General features: G+C 39.8%; 1 protein-coding gene across 1 annotated transcript in view; it reads right to left on the bottom strand.

Annotated features, from left to right (window-relative positions):
* Positions 1-23,799, bottom strand: part of LOC124805283 (cytoplasmic dynein 1 intermediate chain-like) — a 180,216-nt gene extending 156,417 nt beyond the window's left edge. Inside the window, 2 exon segments of the mRNA XM_047265795.1 lie at positions 1,357-1,461; positions 23,642-23,799. Of these exon segments, the coding sequence (XP_047121751.1) occupies positions 1,357-1,455 (99 nt within the window). The 5' untranslated portion in view covers positions 1,456-1,461; positions 23,642-23,799.
* Between the last annotated feature and the right edge of the window lie 2,258 nt (positions 23,800-26,057).

Genomic DNA, 26,057 nt, shown 5'->3' with positions numbered 1-26,057 from the left:
TAATTCCTCCTTACTTTCACTGAGAACAGTAAGGTCATCAGTGAATCTTAGCATTGATATCTCTTCACCTTGAATTTTAATCCCATTCCTGAATCTTTCTTTTAAATTCATCACTGTTTCTCCGAAGTAGAGATTGAGGAGTAGAGAATAAAGACTGCATCCTTGTTTTGCATCCTTTTTAATGAGAGCTGCTCATTCTTGGTATTCTATTCTTACTGTTCCTTTTTGGTGTTCATATATGTTGTACTGGTGTATTACCCATCCTTCCCAATAGCTTACATCATTTTCTGAGAATTTGTTAATACTAATAATGCTGACAGAATGAGTAAAATTTTATGGAATGATTTGTTTCATTTGTAGAGAAAAAATAACAGTAAAGCGAGTATATCTCTCACACTGTTTTGGGCCCCAGAAACAACATAGCGTGTCATGCCTTCAGCACCTAATGTACTGCCCAGACACCCACGACTTCAATAACCATTTTCATTCTGCAAGATGGAAAACAGACCCCCAATTTACTGCCGCTTGCTACCATACAAAAAAAGTCTGTGTTCCAAGGTCATCTTAGACTCGGGCTGTGGGTCAAGTGACTTGCTCACATTTTATATTTTCATCTCCAAGAAATCATTTTCGGTGGTGTCACAGTCTGGTAGTACTCTTCAGAATGTGCTGTTCACTCAGTCCACTGTCTGAACAAATCTGGAAGCAGGCGGGTGAGGGGAAGAGACATTCAGAATGAGGACAAATCTATGATGAGTTATTTTAAAAGGAATTCTCGTGTGAATGAACAAAATTGTGAAGATATCAATTCCAACTCACATACCCTTATTAGAATATTGGACACTGAAAGAAGGCAGCAAGGAGATCGCTAGGTGTTGCATGTGATAGCATAATTTTGCCTGGAGTAACAAACAATGTAGCATCAAACTTCATTGTATTTATGTGTACAGGATATATGTTTACTGTCATTTATTTATCAAAAACCGTCTTCAGTACAACAACTGTCTTCAATAGTGTTGTAACTCATCCTCAACTATGAGATATTTAATGTGATACCAACACAACAGTTCACTTGTAATGGCTTGATCACAACTTATGAGAATTTGCAGAAATTTGTTTTTTTAAAATGTGACATAGTAACATATTGACTATGAACTTTAACAAAGCATCCTTTCTAACATCACTACCTTCACATACTATATTTATTTTCAGAACTTCGTCATTTACTAAAGGTACATGGTATTTTAAATACAATAATAAGATGTCCTGATTTTTTTAATGACTATACTCCAACATGTCTCAGAATCGTGGTTTAAGAAAAATATAACAGAAAAGGCAAAAAAAGCAAATAATTACATCTTTTTGTTCCTTTTCTCTCCGACGTCGTTCTTTTTCTTCACGTATCAGTCTCAGCTTCTCTTTCTTCCTCTCAAGTTCTGCCTTACGATCTGACATTGTGATCTACAACAAAAAAAAAAAAAATAGAAGAATAAAATAAATTAGATACTTTCCAAATAGCAGCAATTATTTTTGTATGCTAGAAACACAATGAGTGTACAAAAAACAAACATAAATCATAATTATGGGTGAATACAGTGTGGGCAGCTAATTCAAATACTGTGACACTCCTAATCGATCACTAGTGTCAAATACTCGATCACACAGTGATCAAGACAGGATGTGCCTCACTAAATATATTTGGAAAAATTTTAGAAAACAATCGGACGACTGAAAGACATCTAAGTTTTAACTCTGGCAATTGCCAAGGATATAATGCTGCCAGTTAGTATTACAGACTTCTTAAGACCTATAGAGATTACTACAAGGTGTGGAGTCTGAAGTACACTGAGGTGTACAGCTTTATTGCCACCAACAGAATGACATTTCAGGGATAGAGCAAAATGTTTTGAGACAACATTAGCATATGGAACTGTGGCTGAGTTAGCCCCTCTTCTAACTGTAATCTGTTGCAGATCCCTTGAACAAAAAACTGTGCCCAGTTCTTGGAAAAAGGCACACGTCACACCCATCTGTAAGATGGGTAGTGGATGTGATCCATTGAACTACCGTTCTATATCCTTGACATCGATTTGTTGTAGAATCTTAGAAAATATTCCGAGCTCAAACATAATGAGCTATCTTGAATGGAATGACCTCCTCAATGCCAACCAGCATGGATTTCAGAAACATCTATCATGTGAAACCCAATTCACACCTTTCTCCCATGACAAACTGAAAGATTTGTATTAGGGCAATCAGGTAGGTGCTGTACTTCTTGTTTTCCGAAAAGCATTTTACTCAGTACCACACCTACACTTACTGTCTGAAGTACGATCATATGGGGTAATAAGTGAAATTTGTGACTAGATTGAGAACTTTCTGGTAGGGAAAGCACAGCATGTTATCTTCAATGGAGATTCATCATCAGATGTAGAAATAACTTTGGGTGCACCCCGGGGAAGTGTGTTGGGACCCCTGCTGTCCATGTAGTGTATTAATGACTTCGCAGACAATGTTACAGAAACTGCATAAATATTCAGTGAGTTCTTCATAAGAATTCAAAATGATGCAGAGGCTAACAAATTGCTTTCCATGTTCAGAAACATGAAATTGTGCACTTCACAATAAAACAAAATGTAGTATCCTATGACCGTAACATCAATTAGTCACTGCTGGAATCGGCCAACTCCTACAAATGCCTTACAGTAACACTTTGCAGGGATATGAAATGGGTTGATCACATTGGCTGAGTCATGGATAAAGCAGATGGTAGACTTCAGATTTTTGGTAGACTATTGGGAAACTGCAATTGATATACTAAGGAGACTGATTACAAATCACTTGTGCAACCGGTTCTAGAATATAGCTCAACTGTATGGGGCCCACACCAGATAAGACTAACAGAGTATATTGAACGTATACAGAGAAGGGCAGCACAAATAGTCACAGGCTTGTTTAATCCATGGGAGAGTGTCACAGAGATACTGCAAGGAACCGAACTGGAAGACTCTTGAGGATAGGCGTAAACTATCCCACGAAAGCCAACAGGGTCATTCCATGCCAAGGGGACCAATATTAAAAAGTATCCCCACTCGATCCTCTCCAAATCAACTGAAATTTGGTGTGAAGGTTCTATATTGTCTTTGATGGTTATATAGCAACTTTCACCCAGTATCTTCAGTGGTTGAATTTTTGGGGGCTTTTAAAGAGAGGCTACTGATCTTCACATCACATACAAAGGTGCAAATGTGCCAAGTTTGCTAAGCTTTTCTAAAAGTTCTAGCAGATATTTGATCATTTGCTTTAATATACATAGACAACTTTTTATGCTGAATCACACCTTGGCAAAAATTAGGGATAGATACAAGTCTCTAAAGTGGCTAAAAAAATTCATCGTGCTATTCCGAGAGCCAAGGTTTGACCGACCACTGCTACTTTTCATATGAAACAATCACATCAAAACTTTGGAGGGTTATTCCTACCTATGATGTCTATATGTGGATCAGAATTAAGATTGGATGCCTAGATGAAAAGATATGCATCTGCAAAGTTTGTCAAAATTATCTAAGTGCAAATTTTAGGGTATTTTTGGGAGGCAATATCTCAACTGTGTCTTGTTCAATCCTTTCTGCTTGCTACAGCTTGAAAGATCATGCTTAAGCATTCCAAGCTATATTGTTTAATTTATGGATCTTGCATATTGATAAGTAAGAATATCTATCAAAAGTAGGGAAAATGAATTATCAATAAATACAAAAATTAACACAGTTTGAAGTAGTAAATTTAAAAAAAAAAGTGTAATTGTAGTGTCTTTTAATAGTAAGATTTGCCATTGATTTATGGATTGTAACTATGCTAATAAGAAGTGTTTTTACATTATTTTCCAGTATAGAATACAAATATAGTTAAACCTTAGAAAATGCTCTTCAGATTATAAGATCTAGAAGATCATGACGGAAAGCTATCTTGCTTTAGAATGTTTTAATCCTACAAGGCATGATGGTGCATATATACATTGTCAGCCAATTTCTATTTGCATTATGAAGCAGCAATATTTTTGTACAGCTATATTCTTGCAGCAGTGATACATTGCTGAATCACCACTTTCAATTGCTGCTTTCATTATTGGCAGTTTTCGCAGTGTCAGTCTTCTGTGCAGTGTAATTGCTGGTGTTGACATTGTTCAATCTTAGTGCTGTATACTGAGTGTTTGAATAATCAATAATCGTTGTAGCTGAAGGTAGGCTCTAAAACAATATGTTTTGATATTTTTTATACAAAGAAATCTGAATCTGCTATGCTTCAAACCAGAATATTCATGAGCTTTCAAAACTGCTTGTTATAGGGTAATAAACTATTGTATAAAATGAACCACGAGACCCTTGCACTCTGCTACTTTGGTGGATCAGATGGAGTTGATTGTCATAAGTCATCACCATTCTATTGTGGGAAAAGTCAACTACGATCAGTTAAGGAAAAGTCACCAGTGGACAAAGAGCTTCTACAATGTAGGTCTGGAGTTGATTTTACTGAAGTTGCCCAAATTTGTCCCTACCATAATGCCTTATGATGACAAAATTTTAATTCCTACAGAAAACTTGCTGCAACACGATTGGTAAAGAAAAACGTGTAATCAAGAAGGCTTTAACACCAGTTACCATTGCAATGTCTGACAGGGTGAAGTTACTGACTAATGAAGTTTTTAAACCTGGACAGAAAATTTGTACCTAATGTAGACATGAAGTGGCCCAAAAAGAATCATCCCACCAGGATAAGCAAGAATCATCATCCACTGAAGATATAGATGTTGTTGATGCTTCCTTTACTGCTAATACTTCATTACCATCACTTGTGAGTCACCATTAAAGCTTCAACGGATCAGCAAAAGGGATTCAATGGGATACATAAAGTGCAAAGTTCTGAAAGCCCAAAGCAGCACTACTAAGGTAATGCCAAGCTGTTGGTGTGAGCCAAGTAGATATTGCACAAATACAAACAGAAGAGTGCCAAAACTGTAAAGATATGGACATCTTAATTGAAGAACTTAAGATTAAGGTTCAGACTTCAAATAATTGCAGTAAAGTTCAAATTTTGACCCTGGTCCGAAATAGCTGGACTATTGAAAAAATGGCTAAAGAATTTGCTGTTTAAACTAAAATGGTGAAGAAGGCTAGGAAACTAAAGATGGAAGATGGGATTTTGGCAACACCTGCAAACCGAAAAGAAAAAAGCTCAGTGTGGAAGTAAAACAAAATGTCCTCACTTTTTTGAAGATGATGAGTTTTCTCATTTATGTGCGAGCAAAAAGGATTGTGTTGCAGTAAGAATAAATGGGGAAAAGACTCACAAGCAGAAACGCCTGCTCCCTTGTAACCTGAAAGAAATGTTCATTGCTTATTGTAAACAATATGGAAATCAACTAAGATTCTCAAAATATTGTGAGCTCAGGCCGAAATGGTGTCCTACAATTGGTGCTTCTGGATCACATTCAGTTGTGTATGAGCAATTCATCAAATTAATCACAGCTTAAGCAACGTCTATACAATTTGACTACAAGGATTTGTTGAAAAAAAAAGGTATATGCAGTTTGGAATCAAAAGATTGTATGCTGCAACATTGTCAGGTTGTGAGGAATGTCCAGGAAAAATGCAACTAGAGGCTTTTCATGAAGACGCTTTTAAAGACTAATCCTGAAGAATCAGCAGAATACAAGCAATGGGTCCACACTGACAGAGATACATTAGAGACATGTCAGATTACTGTTGAAGATTTCATGGAGGCACTAGTTTTGAAAATTATCAGTTCGAGAAGCCATCACTTTGTGTCAAAACGCCAAAGTTTACATCGTATGCAGCTAAAAACAAATCTTGCAGAAAATGAATTAATTATATTGATGGACTTTGATGAGAATTTTTCTTGTTGTTCAAGATGCTGTGCAAGGATTTCACTGGGAGAATAGGCAGGCCACATTACATCCATTTGTTGTCTATTTTGGGGACAAAGAATGTCAAGAGTATTAGCATTTGTATGGCCAGCAACTGTCTCCATCATGAAACCACTGCTGTTCATGCCTTTCAAATAAAATTAATAGCATATTTAAAGACAAAGATTGGAAAAATTAAGAACATTTATTACTTTAGTGATAGTTCAAACAATGGAAAATCCAGGATGGAATGTAACAATACCAGAGAAAGAAAGTTGCTACTTACCATATAGCGGAGATGCTGAGTCGCGATAGGCAAAATAAAAAGATTCACACAATTAAAGCTTTCGGCCATGAAGGCCTTTGTCAGCAGTAGAAACACGTGGCTGGTCGACCACGAGAATAAAAAGGAAAAGCCAGCCAATCTGTGACACATTAAAACATCCAGCCTGCGATGCATTAAAACATCCAGCCTAAAAGCATTGGAGTGGAGAACACAAAGGGGCAAAAGACATGCACGAAAACTTAACTGAAGATTCCGTCGCAGGGCAGCCAAAGAAGAACAGCTCACCAAAATATGGGCCACTGTCAGCCAGGTGCCGCACTGACACTGAGGTGGGTCATCATGGCGCAGGACGTAGCCGTATGCCATCCAAGCGTGGCCAAGCTGAGTCGACAGATTACCACACAGTCCCTGCGAGAGGCCCGCGTAGAGGTATTCCACACATTCATAGTCTCCTTAATGGCACACAGTTTGTTGTGCATACTGAGGTTATCGCACTCTGTATCCCAAAGCCGCAAAACCTTGCGGTGTAGTACTGAACACAGATCAGTTGCAGAGAAACCAATCTCCATAAGCGGTTTCCTTGTAGCCTGTCAGCAAGTTTGTAGCCTGGGATTCCGACATGACCTGAGGTCCAGACAAACACCACTGAATGACTGGACTGTTCCAGGGCATAGATGGACTCCTGGATGGTCGCTACCAAAGGATGACAAGGGTAACACTAGTCGATAGCTTGTAGGCTGCTCAAGGAGTCAGTACATAGAAGAAATGACTCCACCGGGTATGAAAGGATGTGCTCAAGAGCATGAGATATAGCCACCAGTTCAGCAGTTCAACAATGCAGCCATCGGGCAAGGAAAGCTGTTCGATATGTCCTCCATGGACATATGCGAAGCCAACATGTTCATCAGCCATCGCGTCATCGGTGTAAACCACTTCACTGCCTCTGTACATGTCAAGAATCTAGAGGCAGTGGCAGCAGAGAGCTGCGGGGTTAACTGAGTCCTTATGGACATGTGAATGTTCCAGAAGTAGCTGCAGCCTAGGTGTACACTATGGAGGTGTACATGAATGAACCTCAAGTAGAGGTGGTAAAGGCAAGAACTCCAGTTTGGAAAGAAGGGATAGGACACGAACTGCAATTGGAAGCCCTGAACTGGGTGACCTATGCGGGAGATGAACCGCTGTGGGTGGGAAAAGGAGACGGTGATTCGGATGCGCAGAAGAACTACGAACGAGTGCCACGAAACTGACCTGCAGTTACGCATGCCTAACCTGCAATGGAGGGACTCTGGCCTCCACCAGGACACTGGTCACCGGACTCATCCTAAAAACTCCTGTCGCTATGCGAACGCCACAGTGGTGCACTGGGTAGCATAAACACAATGCTGAGGGCACCGACAAACCAGAAACCAGACTCCCATAGTCAAGGCGGGATTGAACATGGGCTCTGTAGAGCTGCAGCAGCGTAGAGCTCTCTGCACCCAAGTTGGTTTGCTCAGGCAGCGTAGGGCATTTAGGTGTTGTCAAAAATTCCGCTTAAGCTCACGGAGGTGAGGAAGTCAAGTCAATCGTGCATGGAAAACCAGTCCTAAGAATCTATATGTCTCCACTACAGGGAGTGAACCATCATTAAGGTAAAGTTCTGGTTCCGGATGAATGGTAAGACACCGACAGAAGTGCATAACACGACTTTGCGGCTGAAAACTGGAAACCGTGGGCTAGAGCCCACGACTGCGCCTTGTTGATGGCTCCCTGCAGGTGCTGCTCAGCAACACCAGTACTGATGGAGCAGTACGATATGCAAAGTCGTCTGCATGCAGAGAAGGTGAGACAGATGGCCCTACAGCTGCTGCTAGACCATTAATAGCCACTAAAAATAGAGATTCACTCAATACAAGGCCCTGAAGGACCCCATTCCCCTGGATATGTGGGGAACTATGAAAGGTACCAACTTGGACATTGAAAGTATAAAGCAACAGGAAATTTTGGATAAAAATCTGGAGTGGGCCTCAAGGACCCCACTCATATAATGTGGCAAAGATATGGTGTCGCCAGGTAGTGTCATACACTTTATGTAAATAAAAAAATACGGCAACCAGGTGTTGGCGTATGGAAACGACTGTTTAGATGGCAGATTCGGGGGGACACAAGATTATCAGTGGTAGAGTGACCCTGGAGGAAGCCGCTCTGACATGGAGCCAGCATGGCACACGACTCCAGGACCCAACCCAACCGCTGACACACCATATGTTCCAGCAGCTTACAAAGAACGTTGGCGAGGCTGATGGGCCGATAGCTATCCACATCAAGCGGGTTTTTACTGGATTTGAGCACCAGAATGATGTTGCTCTCCCACCATTGTGATGGAAAGACGCCATCACACTAGATCCGGTTGAAGATGATGAGGAGATGTCACTTGTAGTCAGATGAGAGACGTTTAATCATCTGACTGTGGATTCGATCTGGCCCAGGAGCAGTGTCGAGGCAATGAATAAGGGCACTGAGGAGCTCCCACTCCGTAAATTATTATAGGATTCATTGTGGCATGAAGTAAACAAGGACTTTTCCTTCCAGCCGCAGTTTGAGAGTGCGAAATGCTGGGGAGTAATTCTCCAATGCAAAGCGCGCTCGGGCCAAAGCGCGCTCGGGCCAAAGCGCGCTCGGGCCAAAGCGCGCTCGGGCCAAAGCGCGCTCGGGCCAAAGCGCGCTCGGGCCAAAGCGCGCTCGGGCCAAAGCGCGCTCGGGCCAAAGCGCGCTCGGGCCAAAGCGCGCTCGGGCCAAAGCGCGCTCGGGCCAAAGCGCGCTCGGGCCAAAGCGCGCTCGGGCCAAAGCGCGCTCGGGCCAAAGCGCGCTCGGGCCAAAGCGCGCTCGGGCCAAAGCGCGCTCGGGCCAAAGCGCGCTCGGGCCAAAGCGCGCTCGGGCAAAGTGTGTCAGTAGATAACATGCCATTTATGTTAACACCAGGAACATCTGTTGGTCTGGTACCCGAAAACATGTTTGATCCTTGTCCAGACTTGGGAAGGTGACGTATGGTACCCAATGGTCGAGACGTATCTCTACCAACACTCCTGCTTCCGTCGTCTGATAAGTTGGCGAATGCGGGCATGGAGTTGTTTAAAGGCTATGAAGTGCTCCAGGGTCGGCACTGTAGAGCTCGCCGATGCTCCTTAATTGCTTCAGCGACTTCCAGCAACCACCAAGGGACTGCCTTTCGCCGGAGGCACCCGAAAAAACGAGGGATCACATTTTCTGCTGCAGAAAGGATTGTTGTAGTCACCTGCTCAACCATAACATCAACATTCCCCTAAGGGGGAGATTCAATGGTGACAGCAGAGGTGAAAGTTTCCCAGTCCACCTTGTTTAAAGCCCATCTGGGCATGCATCAGTGTGGCTGACTCCGAGGAAATGACAGGAAGATGGGGGAGCGGTCACTACCACACAGGTTGTCATGTGCTCTCCAGTGGATATATGGGAGAAGTCCTGGGCCGCAAATTGATAAATCAATGGCTGAGTAACTACAATGAGCCACACTGAAATGTGTGACGGCCCTAGTATTTAAGAGGCAGAGGTCGAACTGAGGCACTTAAGTTGCAACATCTTTGCCTCGGCCATTAAGCACGGTGCCACCCAACAACAGGTTATGGGCATTAAAATCTCCCAAAAGTAGGGAAGGTTTAGGGAGCTGATCAATCAGTGCAGCTAATACATTCAGGTGTACTGCACCATCTGGAGGAAGATATACATTGCAGACAGTTATTTCCTGTGTCGTCCTTATTCTGACAGCCACTGCTTCAAGAGGGGTTTGAAGGGGCACAGTTTCACTACAGACTGAGTTTAGGGCATTAACGCAAACTCAACCTGACACTATTATAGTCGCTATGGTTCCTGTAATATCCCTTATAGCCACGGAGGGCATGGGTCCGCATTGCTGGGAACCAGGTTTCCTGAAGGACAATGCAGAAAGCAGGCGTAAAGCTTAACCAGTTGCCGTAGCTCAGCTAGGCAGTGGAAAAACTGCCGCAATTCCACTGGAGGATGATGTCATCGTGAGACTGGAAACGCATGGAACATTCAATGAGGCAATTTACACTTCAGGATCACCTGCTGCCACCAACTTATTGCCTGAGCAGTCTATATCCATTGTGTGAGGGTCCGGTGAGACCTAGGTCCTCAGTGGACGCCGGATCTCCACCTCATCCACAGATGCAAAACTTGTTGGTAGCGGTGACGTGGGTGCTACCGCAATTCCCTTTGTCTTTGAGATCTTCTTTTTGGATTTCTCTCGCTGCTTCTTGGGTTTCCCTGGCTGGGAGGCCTTCACTGATTCAGTCTCCAGGACTGAGGACGAGCATGAAGTTCTATGACCAGCTGCTTTTGGGCTCTTCAGCCATTGACGGGTGCCATCTTTCCCACTAGCAGAAACACCTGGGAAGGGAGTGATCCAAGGGACCCCTTCCTAGCGAGAGAAGTCGAAGAAGACTTTTACTTCTCCAGTGCAGAAGTGGGGACTGATATCCCCGATGGTTGCGGGGGGGAGGGGGGTTGCCGCCAAAGTAGGTGGTGCCGGAGCAACAAGGAGGGAAGTGCCCCCACCATCAAGAGGGCAGGTGTAGTCTTCTGGCTCTGAGAGGTGACTGGGGTTGACAGAGCTGATGGGGCTAGAACTGTTGTAGCGGCAGCATAAGACGATGTCATTTGTACAGGATGTAGGCATTCAAATTTCTTCTTAGTCTCAGTGTAGGTCAATTGGGCCAGGGTCTTGTACTCCATGATTTTCCTTTGTTTCTGTTTTTCTTTGTTTCTGGAGAATCCTGCAGTCAGGCGAGCAAGGAAAATGGTGCTCTCCACAGTTGGCACAGATGGGAGGCAGGGCACTTGGAGTATTGGGATGTGACGGGCGTCCGCAATCTTGACTGGCGGCACTGGAAGTACAGCCGGAAGACTTATGGCCGAACTTCGACCATTTAAAGCATTGCATTGGGGGAGAGATACAGGGTTTTACATCACACCGGTAGACCATCACCTTGACCTTCTCGGGTAATGTATCGCCCTCTAAGGCCAAGATAAAGGCACCAGTGGCAAACTTATTATCCCTCGGGTCCCAGTAGACAGGCTGAGTGAAATGTACACCTCGCCACTAAATTGGTGCGCAGCTCATCGGCAGACTGCAAAAGAAGGTCCCTGTGAAATATGATACCCCGGACCATATTTAAGCTCTTATGGGGCGTGATGGTTACAGAACCAACCCCCAGCTTGTCACAAGCAAGTAACGCCTGTGACTGGGCAGAGGATGCTGTTTTGATCAAGACTGACCCAGATCTCATTTTGGACAAGCCCTCCACCTCCCCAAACTTGTCCTATAAATGCTGAACACAAAACTGAGACTTCGTCGTCATGAAAGATTCCCCATCAGCTCTTGAACATATGCGGTACCAGGTCGAATAAGTGCTGCTGCCATCCTTAGCCTGACTTTCCCCTCATGGTGTGGCCAGGGATGCGACCGATTTAGGGTCATACTTCTGTGTGTTGAATTGGGCCCGTGAACGCTTAAGAGACTGCTGGTGTTTGACCACCAACAAGGGTGGATGTACTATGTTTCATCACATGGCATCCGCTCTGATGCCCCCCACTCTGACCAGGAACCCTCCACATGGGCGCCACTCAGCTGCAGCAAACGCCACCTGGCAGGATGGCCATTGCCGGGAGTACCAATGCCCCAGGGTGAAGGGCATCTACTCTGCTGCATACATGGGGAGTTAATGGCACAGTCATCAGCAGAGTGATCCGTGTGTGGTCAGGGGTACATGGAGGCCCCACCACAACAGACTGGCTACCATGCTGGGTATCAGGTGCAACCAAGCAAACAAGTCCACTATCATTGTCAGAGTAGAAAACAGTATTGCACAGCTGATGGAAAAATACACACCCAGGAGGGTGACCTCGCCCAACAGTTGAGAATGAGCAGAAGTGCAGATCCACATTGACGAAGGATGCGATAGGTCTCAGAGCATGATGGACAAGATGCACCATGTAAAGCGCCCTTCCCCAACTGGCTCGCTCTTCAAGGAAATTTTGAAGAATGGATGCCAAACGCTACAGGGGACCATCACATAAAGGCCGAAATGTGTGCGACTCGTTTTAGTCACCTCTTACGTCAGGCACAAATACCTCGGGCCTATTCTAACCCCCGGACCCACAGGTGGTAGAGAATGGTGGAAGCAGTATATAGAGGGTCTATACATGAGAGATGAACTTGAAGCAATATTATAGAAAGGAAAGAGGATGTAGATGAAGATCAAATGGGAGATGATATACTATGAGAAGAATTTGACAGAACTTCGAGTTCTAAGTCAAAGCAAGACCCAGGGAGTAGATGACATTCCATCAGAGAGCACCAGCCATGACAAAACTCTTCCATCTGATGTGCAAGATGTATCAAACAGGCGAGTTACCCTCAGTCTTCAAGAAGAATGTAATAATTCCAATTCCAAAAAAGCAATTGCCGACAGGTGTCAAAATTACCGAACTATCAGTTTAGTAAATCATGGTTTCAAAATCGTAACACGAATTCTTTACACAAGAATGGAAAGACTGGTAGACGCCGACCTCGGGGAAGATCAGTTTGGATTCTGGAGAAATGTAGGAACATATGAGGCAATATTGACCCCATGACATATCTTAAGAGATAGGTTAAGGAAAGCCAAATCTACATTTATAGCATTTGTAGTCTTAGAGAAACATTTTGACATTACTGGCCGGAACAGTAGCAAATGCAAAGCCCAAAATCAGAGAACACCGAGTCTGCAACAAATTATAGTAGTAACATACTGCAGTAGTAAAGGCGTTCTTTTAATGAATTTATACATAGATTGTAAAGCAATGCTGCTAGAAAACCAAGCACACAGCTGCACAAGTTACAGTACCCAGTCTTTAAATTACGAAGGTTTGCACAATACACATGTTCCTTACTTTATGGCCTTTGGTTTGAACTTTTACACTCTTTTGCTGCAGTAGTAAATATTACACTCATATGAGGAAGTTGCCTGAAATATCATATATGATAATGTGTGTTGGGTGTTCATATAGGGAAAATCGTTTACAACACATTAGAAGGACTGAGTCAACAAATTTTTATAGTTTAGTATAATATTACAAATGTCAAGACCATTTGTCGAGCTATTTTTTCCAAGTGGAAAGTGATAGATTATGAATCAAAGTCTACGATTCAATCCTCACATAGTCACTTATCTTTTGTCACCTCTGACAATGATTTGTACACAGCAAAGATGCCAAGAGGCAATAGGTTTCATAGTTTACATTAAACTGTGGGTCCTCCTATGACCAGCTGGGTAAGTCAGTTCAAAGGTTGGGGGAGAGCAACGGCATACCACCTCCAACAGGATCATTCCTCGTACAGCCCAACAGTGCTTGTACCTATCTTCAGATTCAGGAAAACCTTACTTATCTTCAGAAGTAATAAAATGAATACAGTTTTACATGGAATTTAAGAAATTCTGTCCCAGGTGCTTCTTTAAATGATCTTACTGGTTGGAGAGCATTAAGTATTGCTGCTATCCTTCAAAACCTTGTTTTAAGACAGTCAGCATAACCCATGTCAGAGATAGTTTGGAAGGTGACAATCTGGTTGCGAGTTGGTGAAGCCAATAATTGAGAATATGAAATAAATACTGTGATAACCAACTGATAAACAGTGTTATCTGAGATCCAAGTCCATTGTTGGTAACATTTGCTCCATATTTAACAAAATTTTTTAAATAAATAATCATAATAATCATCATCTTGTGGTGCTGCAGTTCTTATTTCCATGCTTGCTAAGAAAACCGGATGAAGTATCTGCCTAACATAAGACACTCTTGAAGTTTTGTTTTACCCAGACATGTTTCCGTAGTTTTTGTGCTTTCTTCTGTGGCTTTCCTTTCTGTAAAATTGTTATTACATATTACAACCTACAACTTGTCATCGTCAAACTGCAAAATGTAATTTTTATATTTGTTTGCTACACATTTCTGAACGAAAATGAATGTGTGTTGTGTTATTTTGTGTGTTTCTTACAGCTTTGATGTTATTGTGTTCGTCTTCATGTGTAGCAGGCTTACAGCTAGCAACATGAACATTCAGTAGCCAATAGCTTCATGCAAGGTTCAAATAGCTCTGAGCACTATGGGACTTAACTTCTAAGGTCATCAGTCCCCTAGAACTTAGAACTACTTAAACCTAACTAACCTAAGGAAATCACACACATCCATGCCCAAGGCAGGATTCGAACCTGCGACCGTAGCAGTCGCGCGGTTCCAGACTGTAGCGCCTTCAACCGCTTGGCCACTCCGGCCGGCCTTCATGCAAGGGATGTAAACTAATGCCACTTTTTCCAAATAAGCTATAAAACTAGAACTTTAGAGATTTGTAAAAAACATAAAATGCATCAGCCCAGTGATACATATCTCGAATATGATCTGTAAACAAACCATGTATAATATTTGACAACACCCACTTCATTCACAAATGTAAATATTTTGTACCAAATGTTTTCGCTAAAAGTTAATATGTAATAAATATTCTACAGAAATTAAATAAAGTAACCCCTGAAGACAGCACTAAATGAGCTGAAACATGTCCGGGTAAAACAAAACTCCAAAGGTGTCTTGCACAAGACAGAATTCCTCATCCAATAACAGCAATTGTTGTGCAAATTCATAAATGCATGTGTTATATAAAACATCATCTCCAATGAGAATTTTAGTATATATTATATAAATACTGCACATGAAAAATATAAGAAGAGAGTGTGTATCACAATTCTTACCCTGACATTCTACACTTAAATGTTGACAGATCTGCAGCATAATGATGATGATCCAAATATCTGCAGAACATATTCAATTTTTCCTTTAATGCTGATAATATTCCAGTCTTAGAAAAATGAAAACTGCCATTTCAAATGTTTGTAAGTTTTGAACTAACTGATTGTTATACTATTATCAAAGTATTGATACTAAATTTGGTGTTACAGGGATAAACAATTACACAGTTAACAAGCAGCTGAGATCCAACAACGTTTACTGCTTACTTGATATATTTACAAGATAGTATATAATTCTGTGGCATTGGGACTCAGGTTTATCAAAGATAAAAAAACCTGGTTTAACTGAAATGTTCAACACTGTTTCACCAAATCACAAGCAAACTATCACCCTTCAACTTAACCTAGGTCTCGACTTACACTACAGATATGTGTAACCACATCGAAGAGTTTGTATTCACTTTGGCTTTACCATTTTGTAACCACACTGTTACCTAACATAACCTAGACCTCACATTGCACTACAGATCAGTCTCTCACCATAACCGGTACTCTTGAAAGTAATTTTGACACAAAAGAATTACGGTCAGTGTTCTGCTTCTATTTACGCATGTATGATGCCATACAGCACTATACTATACATGCATCTGAGTGAAAATACCTACAGGAAAATGTAAACAGGGAAATAGGTGCAAAATTCACACAACAATACTTAAAGACACTCATGGATTCATCTGTAAAAAGACTAACCTCCATTCACATACCGAAGTGTAATTCCACAGTTTGTTTACAATTTAATGTTGTAACGGTGTCAAAAATGTAGTCTTATGTAGACAATTACATAGTGGGCATAAAAAAGTAAAATACTATTATTTCATAATGAGATGCCTATAATGCACTACTGAAATTCAGCAGCAAATCTGGGGAAAAATGACAATTTCCAACTGATCAGAAGAAGGTCTTAGCAGGTAACATACAAACTGATGCACACTTACCCAAAATTTTAGAACTCAAATGTACAGTTTAGTTACATATTTGATCATCAACTATGTCCCACCTGCTTAATGATACTGGTATGTAATTACAAAGTACTCAAGTTTCAAATGACATGCGTAAGTGCTCTGTCACGGCATTAGAAAACTAGAGCCAAATCTTAAAATAGGCACATCTCATGCTGTGTTATTTGTTCAGTTGCAATAATGAGTAAGTGCCAAGTGCCCAGTGAGACTAAAAGAAAGTGACTCTATACTCTCAATGGAAAAATAAAGTTCTCTTCTGCTGACACAAAAGTCACCAACAATATCTGAAATGGATGTTAAGAACAAAGGCCTGCCAAAATGTACAATAAAAAAATAATACAAAATACTTTTCAGAGTTGTCAATGACATTAAAAATTTTGATGTACTACATATGTACCCCACATGTAACAAGACACTCATTGGTGATTTCTCTATTACATAACACCATAATTTTAAATTTAATAATTTTAGTTACATTGATAAATAAACGTGTAAAATATGAAGTCAGTGTAACTACAATGGATGCTTTTTGATATCAGAAATGACTGTAGCGGTAACAAAATATGCTTCAAATTTCAGCAGAACGACATTAAATTTGAAGCAAATGTTGCTTGCATAGACTTCTGACTACTCTATGAGTGAATCTGTATCCATATTTCACATCCACATTCGTTGACTGTTTACTCATGACCAGACTGTTACCTCCAAAAGCAACAGACCATGAGCTACACTGCAGCCACAATCAAGATTCTGGGCACCATAAAATCAAAAACCACATTGATATCACCTACAAAATACTTAAAACAGTTTAGGACTCAAGACCATTTCATTTCTTGGTACAATTAATCTACTTTTTTACGTATGGCACACACATTCCTTAGATGTATAAGTGCGAGCAGGTCACTTGGATGTTGCACGAGCCACTACAGAGAATATAAATTGTAATAAATATAACAATACACAAACATCCATTTTCACTGCATCTTTAGGAAGGTAGATAAGAAGAAAAATCTGAGCTTAACATCCCATCAATGATGAGGTTGGTGTAGACTGGTCAATACCTTGAATACGGGGAGAAAACTAGTTTTGTTCTTATCACAGGGAGAACCATATCACGGAGACAAACATTTATAGCAAATTTTGTTTAATTAAGTCCCTGTAAATAATTTTGCTACTTTAGAGGTCTGAGAAAAGAAAACTCATATTTTGACAAAACTGACAAAGCACTGAAGAGTTTGCCATTATGCTTTGATTTGTTGAATATCTTTTCTCACAACAGTTCACTGTTATGTGACCTTGAATGATAATTTCCCCATCATATTTATATTATAATTGCATATACCACTGTATAGATTTGCATGTAATGACAGATTAAAGCTTCCATACATCAGATACGCTAATGGAGGACTAGAAAGTGAATGCGTCTGACCCGTTTCAATGGCAACTACAACTGAACTCTGGATTCATTATCCAATTCCTAGGAAAGAGGGAAACCAATGAAGGAAGACACAGATGGATGATAATTACCACATTTGGTCTACAAAACCATTGAACCAATTTACTGATATTCTCTTTAATATTTACTGTAAAATTATCTATTAACTTTTAGTTAATATGGACATGGAAAATAAATAAATATTACATGTGCTGTTCTTTAATGTGAGTTCAGTAGTGTCTTAGACACCATATCATATTCCTCCACACACTGCATTTTATCATAATTTAACATCTTTAACCGATTCTGTTAATGCTTCACTCATGGCCAGTAATACTGTTAGGTCAGTGAGCAATCTCTTCTAATTCCTTAAACTATCATACACACTGTTTCACAAAGAGAAACTACTCTTAGATAACTGTGATTATACACTGACTTATGATATTCTCTGTTCTAGCACTAACTCTGTGGTAAAGCTGGGGCTGAAGGGATCCCACTGGATCCACGAATTTTGCTAGTAGGTTCTTCATGACATTACAGACATTTACTTGAGCAAATGAGTCAATACTTTCATCATTGTAAGCCACAGTATGATTAACGGCTACTTCATGCATTATTATCTGCAACATATGTACCTGTATATTTCCTCATATCATCCACCCATTTCCCATTAGGTAGCGGCCTCAGCCCTTTTTCCATTTCATTGACTCAACCAAATACACTTTCTCGGCCCATCAACAATCCATTATTCATCAACTACATGCCCTGCCCAACTCCACTTTGTTTCATTTCAGCAATAAATATGTCTTCCACTCAAGTCTGTTCAATACTTTCGCTGTTTTCTTGCCTGTCTGAACAATTTGCAGTACACATCTCTTCACTGCAACCCTCAGTTACTAAATACAGTAGTTTTTGCATTACAGATACACGTCTCACTGCCACTAAATAAAAATTGGTAGTACACAATGACTGTAAACTTCCAATTTTGGTAAACTGGAAGCTTGGTTTTGAACTACTTAGTTTACCGAAATTCTCCACATCATTTTCACTCCTCTGATTCTTTTGCAATCCATCCAGTCACTTGGTACTATTTACTTATTTTTCCAACTCCACTGACCTTTCTTAGCCCATTTTTGTCTTTTTTTTTTTTCAAAAATTTGATACAGGCCGAAAAGGTTTTGTAAATTTGACTCTTTTCCTCACTCACATTACACAACAACTGTCAAACCTACAATAAATTTCAGCGATGGTAATCAGAAATACAGCACATATAATGACTGACAGTGGGTGTGCCCTGAAATATTAGCTCCAGTGACACACTAGGGTGTAGCGTGCCCGAGTTACAGGTTATGTTGTAAAGTGATTATTTGGTTGAGTTGGCAAAGCTAGAGAATGGGAAATGTTATTGGTAACAGACTGATCTGTACCGTAGCCTGGTGTCTAAGTCTGTGCCATATTTAATGTATTTTTCATTATACAAGCTAAAATTGTAATGTAAATTAATAAAACTAATTTAGACAACGAGACAGTCCCAAAAGTACTTTTATGGATATTATATACATATATGACTCAACAACTACTAAAAATAAAATGCAATGAGGGACCACTACGTAACTTTTACCAAATACAACCAGTAGAGTAGAGTCACACACGAACTCCAAGTCTGGAACACAAGAAATATTTAACCAAGGAAAAAGTAGTATTTAATTCTTTACCATCAAACTAAGGCGATTGTATTACATTCAGAACGCTAAATATTATAAACACCGATGTTCCAATTTTTTTATCGTTTAGTACTAAAAGTCTCAATTTAGGAAAAATATGGTTAATAACATACACGATATATTCTGACAGACCAATGACATCGACAGAGGTATGAGTCACAAGAAAGGCCAGATTGAGGGTATCACTAACAAAATGAAAATATTAGCAAAACAGTCGTCTCACCAAACCACAATCACCTTCCATTCTAATCTTGATCTCAGGCTATGCTACACATCAGTCTGTCACAATTGCCATTTTTAAGAAGTATTAACCAGAACAGTAACCTCACCATATCCACTAGACATACATATGTCTTATATAAAAATGGTCTAAACTACCAACAACAATAATTAAATGACATCCGGAGCACACACACATCTCCTGCAATTTAGTCGTACGGTAAGCATGGTGGCACAGTATTCGTCTGAAGAACAACGAGATATGGTTTTTCTTTATGGACTACCCAACAATAATGCGCATTAAAATTAATGGATTGCAATCAACATGTCACCAATCACATCAGGGCAATGCCAGGAATCTTTTAACGAATGCGGTAGAACATGATTTGACATTAACAAGGTTGTGTCGCGACAGAGGATTGCCAGTTCGAGCACCTGCTGTAAGTAAACAATGTCGTAGCTACAGAAAAAGGTCCTTTTCAGGACCGACAATTTGTAAAATACTTTCTGTATGCACACTAACAGAAACTAAAATGGATGTGCCAGGACCCTGGCGTATTCACTTCCAGGCCCCCAGAGTGGAAGGTTGGTGCACAACCACTGAGCATGCATGCCGCCTTGGATACATTGCGATCTCCAGCAGGAAAGCATCCACGTTGTCCAGAGCATCCAGCAACAGGGCAATCCCGTGGCCAATCAGATTGCCTGGCGCCAAGTTTCCGTAGTTTAAAAATTGTGCACTGTTGACCTACATAGCATTAGTAATTTTGGTTTCTACTGGCATCAACTATCCAGGGTAAAAAATTGTGACAATTTTTCCTCCACCCTTTGTATAAATAACTTTAGAAAACACTTTCTGCCACGTTGATTTATGTTTAATGTTAATTGAAATCTGTTTTCAGGAACGCAGCTTATAGTCACATGTGTGTTTTATATCCTATTCACTTCAGTCATCATCAATTATTTTGTTGCACAAATAGCTAAACTTATCTATTACCTTTAGTGTTTCATTTTCTAATGTCATCTCTTCAATATCTTCTGATTTAATTCAGGTTTCATTACCTAATTTTAATTTTGTTGATCATCTGGGATATACCACGCAAAGTAGGACACACTTATGATTTTTTACAAGTTTAAAATTAGATATTTCTTACAAATTGCTGAAAAGGCTAGACTTTTTACTGTATGGCAAAAACAGTTTGTTGCCCATCATTGCTTTCCCTCAATAATTTGTAGCCATTTTTATTATGTCACTTATTTTTCATGTGACTAGAGTCTGAATTAGGCGAGATTCTGGACCTACGTTTCAATTAATTTGCAGGTAAGAATTAGTATATCATTTTTATTATAGTTACATACCCTTATGCATAGCATAAAAAGCATAAAACTGAAGTAGGTAAATTATAGTTTATGATAATTAATATAATACAACAGCATGAACTTTCATGTAACATGATTCACTTTCACATAAATAAGTTTTTATGTTAAGAGGAATGTTAGAGCTAACTTTACCTCGTTCAGTATTTTATTTCTTTTTGTGAATGTGTAGCTAATTTCAGTATTAAAATTGTTTCAATTTCAACCAATATTGTAAAAACAGAAAACTAAATGTGTAATGTGAGTCATGTAATTGGAAAATGCTAGAAAAGTCAACAGCAGCAGAAACAAAAATTTCCAAAGTTGAGTCAACATAAGCAATGACTTATTAGAAGAAAGAAGAGCTAAGACTAGGGGGGAGTTAGAAAACATATTGAGATGCAAGATCAGTAACCTATTAAAAACTTAGTAAAAATAAACATAGTGCTCTAGGTAAAGCCATGGCTCAAGCCAATCGTTTCTTGCCATCTTCACCATGATGCAAAGTTGTGGTTGTGAGCTGTTCATTGACTTGTGTGGAAATCCATCAGATGGAAAGTCTGAAAGACCCACTCATGGCTGCAGTCCCAATATCGAGGCCTTAGTTCTGAAACTACAGACTTGGTAACTGGTTTCCACCGTTGTGATGGCATTAGTCACCAGTCACCTGACAGGAAGGACAACAGTGATTAGAGAAAATAATGAGAAAGACAGTCCATATCTGTCACTTATCTCCATCATGGAAACACATGAGGCATTCAAACCGAAACACCCTTAAGTTCACATTGGAAATTTTAAGTTTGCAGAAGTATGGCCACCAGTAGCAAACTACCCCACAACTTATGTTAGTGTAAATATCACAAAAATTACCTATCAGTAGCCTTTATAAGAAAAATGATAATATTCCAGCCACTCAGTGAGCTTTGTTGGCAGAATTAATGTAACATGTCTGAATGGTGGAGTTTCAATACATCCTATAAAACTGACAAGCTGGAATTTGTGTATTTATGGTATGTTTGGAAGATGGAAGGAAACGGCTCTAAAATTATTATAGCCCAAGAAGAAGGTTCTACAGCTGATATAGTGAAATACATCATTTCCTCAGTTTCTCCTTCATTGCTACAAAAAGAGCTCAGTTTGCACCTTGTTATCAGCAAAAAAGAAATGGTTTTGAGTAAAGATTTTAAAGATTTTGCATTGCTGCATAATGATTTTGCTGAAAATTACACATGTGTTTATCAAGATGAAGTGGAAAGTGCACACTGGGCACAAGCACAAGTTGGTTTTTCACTGTCACTGTGGCATTCAGGTTCTTATCACCCCATTGGGTGTTGTTTCAGACAACATAACCAATTCCAAAGATACCATGATTGCATACATTAGCAAGGTACTGTCAACTCTACCTGAAAATGTGAAGGTAGTTTAGATCTGGTCAGATGAACCTGCCTCACAATTTAAAAACAAATACTTTACTGCTGCTGCACCTCAACTTCAATCGTTCCACAATACGGAAATCTAATGGAACTTTTTTACTACATGTCAACATCATAAAACACTGATTCGTGAATGTAACTTCAGTCACTATGGAATCTCCTATCTTGTAATCTCCCTTCAAGACCCTATGCATTCCATTCAACAGATGTTCCGAATCCTTTGCCATCACTGACAGAATTATGTCATTGGAAAGCCTTAAAACTTATTTATTCTCCATGAACTTTCATTCCCAAATTTTCCTTGGCTCCCTCTACTCCTTTACTGTTTGCTCTGTGCACAGTTTGGATAATATGGGGGATAGGCTGCAATATAGTCTCACTACATTCTCAACTACTACCAGATCAACTTAAGTGTTTGACGCTGCTTTGTCAAAACTCTACCAAACTATCGTTTTTCATTGTAACCTAGACCTCAAGTGTATGTTATAGATCAGTATGTTACCAAACCAAGATTTTTTTAAACATTTTTTCGTGTTGTATCTTTTTACTGATATCTGGTTTCTGCTCAGTTTTATAAATTTCGCTCTCTGTGTTTTATCTCTGATAACTTCAAGAATTTCAGTCCTTCTCTGGATTCAATGTATCTAGGTCCCATTTTCTTTGGTTTCCTACCTTTCTGAAATTCATCTTTAATTTCCATTTCATATCCAATAAATCAGAGTCTGCATCGGCGTCTGGAAAAGCTACATAAAATGTTACAAACTATATGCTGACAGAAGTTTTACATTCCTAATCTCACAAATAAACAATGAATCTACCATGTTTAGAAATATAGGTATTGTGGAAAATTCTAACAGAACTGCAAAACCCATTTGTACAGTGAGTCAGTGGTCTGCAAACTAATCAGTGGTTGTCCAAAGTCCCTCTCAATTGCATTTTTCTAATGAAAATTAGGTGCTACGTATTTCGCTACTAGTAGCTTTTACAAATTTGAAAAAAAAAAAAATTAATGAGATTTATTTTAATAACACAACACAGACCATATAAATTGATGAACCTAGGTTTGCATTTTTTTTTTTAATGGCAGATACATCATAAGGTGTTGATGATGTATACGACAAATAAAATACAATATTTTTCCTATAAAATACGAAAACTGATTTTCAAGACTGACATAGGCCTTTGTAGTAGGGAAGCAGTATTCACTCGAAGCTGTTGGCTATCCTCGAGATACACTTATCCTGAAAGTATCACTCGAAAATAACACAGCTGAATCTACTGGAATGTGAATAAATCAAAAACACCAGGAGGGTTCCCGATGTTCACACCAGTGACACAACAGCTATTATTATGGATGTATCTGTCACAAACAATTTCTCATCACGGTCAGTGCCTGTTAAAGAACCGTAACAAAATTAATATTACCTTTTTAAGTAAGATACCCCTGTCGTCCAGTTCGTTATATTGAAAAACTGCTTCTTGTGTTTCAAATATCTTCTGCAACACACCACGCAAAAACTTAGTGCATACACCTACTTCGCAACCTGTCACGCTCGTAAGTCAATACTCTACGCCCAGGCCTATAGACATCATTATCTTTGGTAATGGAAACATCTTTGGATTACGCATGCAGTATGTGGTGTCGAATATAGGTATAGACTTGAGGTTTTCCAATTGAGGCAGGTCAAGGAAATTTACATCTACAACCACAGCTGAAAACCACTGTGACATGCATGGCTGAGGGTTTTTCCCTTGTCACACATATGAGCGTTTCGCCCTGTTCTATTGGCATAAGGTGTGCTGGAAGAATAATTACTTAAGTCTGTGCAGTGTGCACTGTGTCAATAGTCTAACATCGTCATTGCAATCTATGGACGGGATTCGTTGGGGGGGGGGGGGGGGGGCTGTAGTACGTTCCTAGATAGGATGCTTAATATTTTTTAAATATATGATAATTTTAAATATATTTTCACTGACGGCAGTCTTCAAGCGTTTTCAAGTTCAAATTTTTCAGTATTTCCTTGACGCTCTCGCATGGATCAAAGGAACCAATGATCAATGAAGCAACCCACAGTACGTTACATTCCATGGATCCTGGACAAGACTTCTGCGATAAGGAGAAAGTTGTGGGAACATGGAGAGGTCGAAAACTCTCTGACGTCCCAGGGAGAGGAGCCCTGAAAAAAAAATGCAGAGACAGACGAGCAGCGAAATAATATAACTTCGAATGTCATTCAGTTTGTAAGTAGAAGACTGAAATAACATACAGCAAGACTTCGGCAATATGCTTCTTAGGGACAATTAGTCATCTGGTAATCTCCAAAGTTCTTCGATATCCGAATCCGAAGGATCCATTTCAGTACTGGAACTGTCATTTGCTATGTTGATAACGAGGCCACCAACAACAGAATCCATAAAGCCACCCAAGCGCTACATTTTCTGCTCTTGTTTTATTAAGTGCTGTTATTCATCCCTTGAACATTCAGACTTGACGAGTGCGAAGCTTGATGCATTAGTTCAAGTAAGTTTGGCAGCTTAAATGTCTTGTTATTTCTCGCGACAACTTCTGTGACTTGGATCTAGATCAGTTCTGTTGGGTGCAGATTGCAGTGGTACTGTAGCTACTTTAAAAATGCAGCGTTTGTACGGTTTGCTCGATGCTGCGAAAATTATTGTTTTACATGTTTCTACAACGCTTATCACTCTAGATTGTACGAGATCACATCTTTGGTATAAAACAATGGACATAATCCAAACAAAGGATACTTCATTTTTCATTCTTGTTCTAAAAATTTAATTGGTAATCTTTAGCAACAATCTTTTATAAAATATCGATAACTAGGAACTTATATTTGCAATGAAATCTAGAATTTTGCACGTGATATCCAGGGTTAATGGGTCTAGTTTAGCAGGAGATACAACCCATCGGCTTTGACCAATGACGTCAGAATTGGCCAGAGAGCATGTATTACAAAGATGAAAGAGCTGAGAAGAATATTCAGAAACAAAGGAATGCAAGAGAGAAAAACTGTACTTCACATATATAAGAGCCAGTAGTATTTTCACGTAAAGATATCGCGTTTGTATCTTAGTATTTCTCCGCAAAATACAATGGAAAAAAATGAATGAAATATATTACTAGCAAAGAATACATCACGTTACATGTATGTAAGTTGTATCTCGAAACTCTTTCGAACTGTATTGCTTAAGTGCAGCACGGGATACAAGTTCAGCGTACGTCGATTTCTTAGTTTCAACTAGCATTGCTGTCCTGTTGTTCACTTGAACTATGTATCCCCTGCTTCACTAAACCGTAAATGAAACACCGGATACAAATTGAAAGCTCATTCGAAGTGTGTTGCTTAAGTTGAGTACGGAATAGGAGTTTGTCGTAAGTCGATTTCTTCGTTTTCACTAGCATTACTGTCCTGTTCTTCACTTGAACGATGTATCCTCCGCTTCAGTAAACCCTAAGTGGAACACGGGATACAAATTGTAGATGTGTTGTTTATTTCGTCTCCGCTATTACTAACAGTCTTTTCTTACGTACATAGCAGGAACTACTGATGACAGAAGGACCTACGTATGTAATATATGTATACCAGACTTCCATTGACCTCTATATATGTACACTGGTAACGAAAAGGTGGAAATAGACGTAAGTTACATTTGAACCTGTACCTCAATTGAACTACACGGAGACAAGAAGACGATACACGTACAATTTGTATCCCGTACTTCACTATGCGGTACAGTTTTCTTGTTGCCTTGGACGGCGCTAGTATCCCATTCGTTACTTGAGCTATATAGCTATATGCAACATTTGTATCTTGCTCGCCAA

This window comes from Schistocerca piceifrons, chromosome 7, assembly GCF_021461385.2.
Source record: "Schistocerca piceifrons isolate TAMUIC-IGC-003096 chromosome 7, iqSchPice1.1, whole genome shotgun sequence".
Classification (NCBI taxonomy): domain Eukaryota; kingdom Metazoa; phylum Arthropoda; class Insecta; order Orthoptera; family Acrididae; genus Schistocerca; species Schistocerca piceifrons.
Note: the sequence above shows the minus strand (reverse complement) of the source record. Positions and strands in the feature narration are given on the sequence as shown.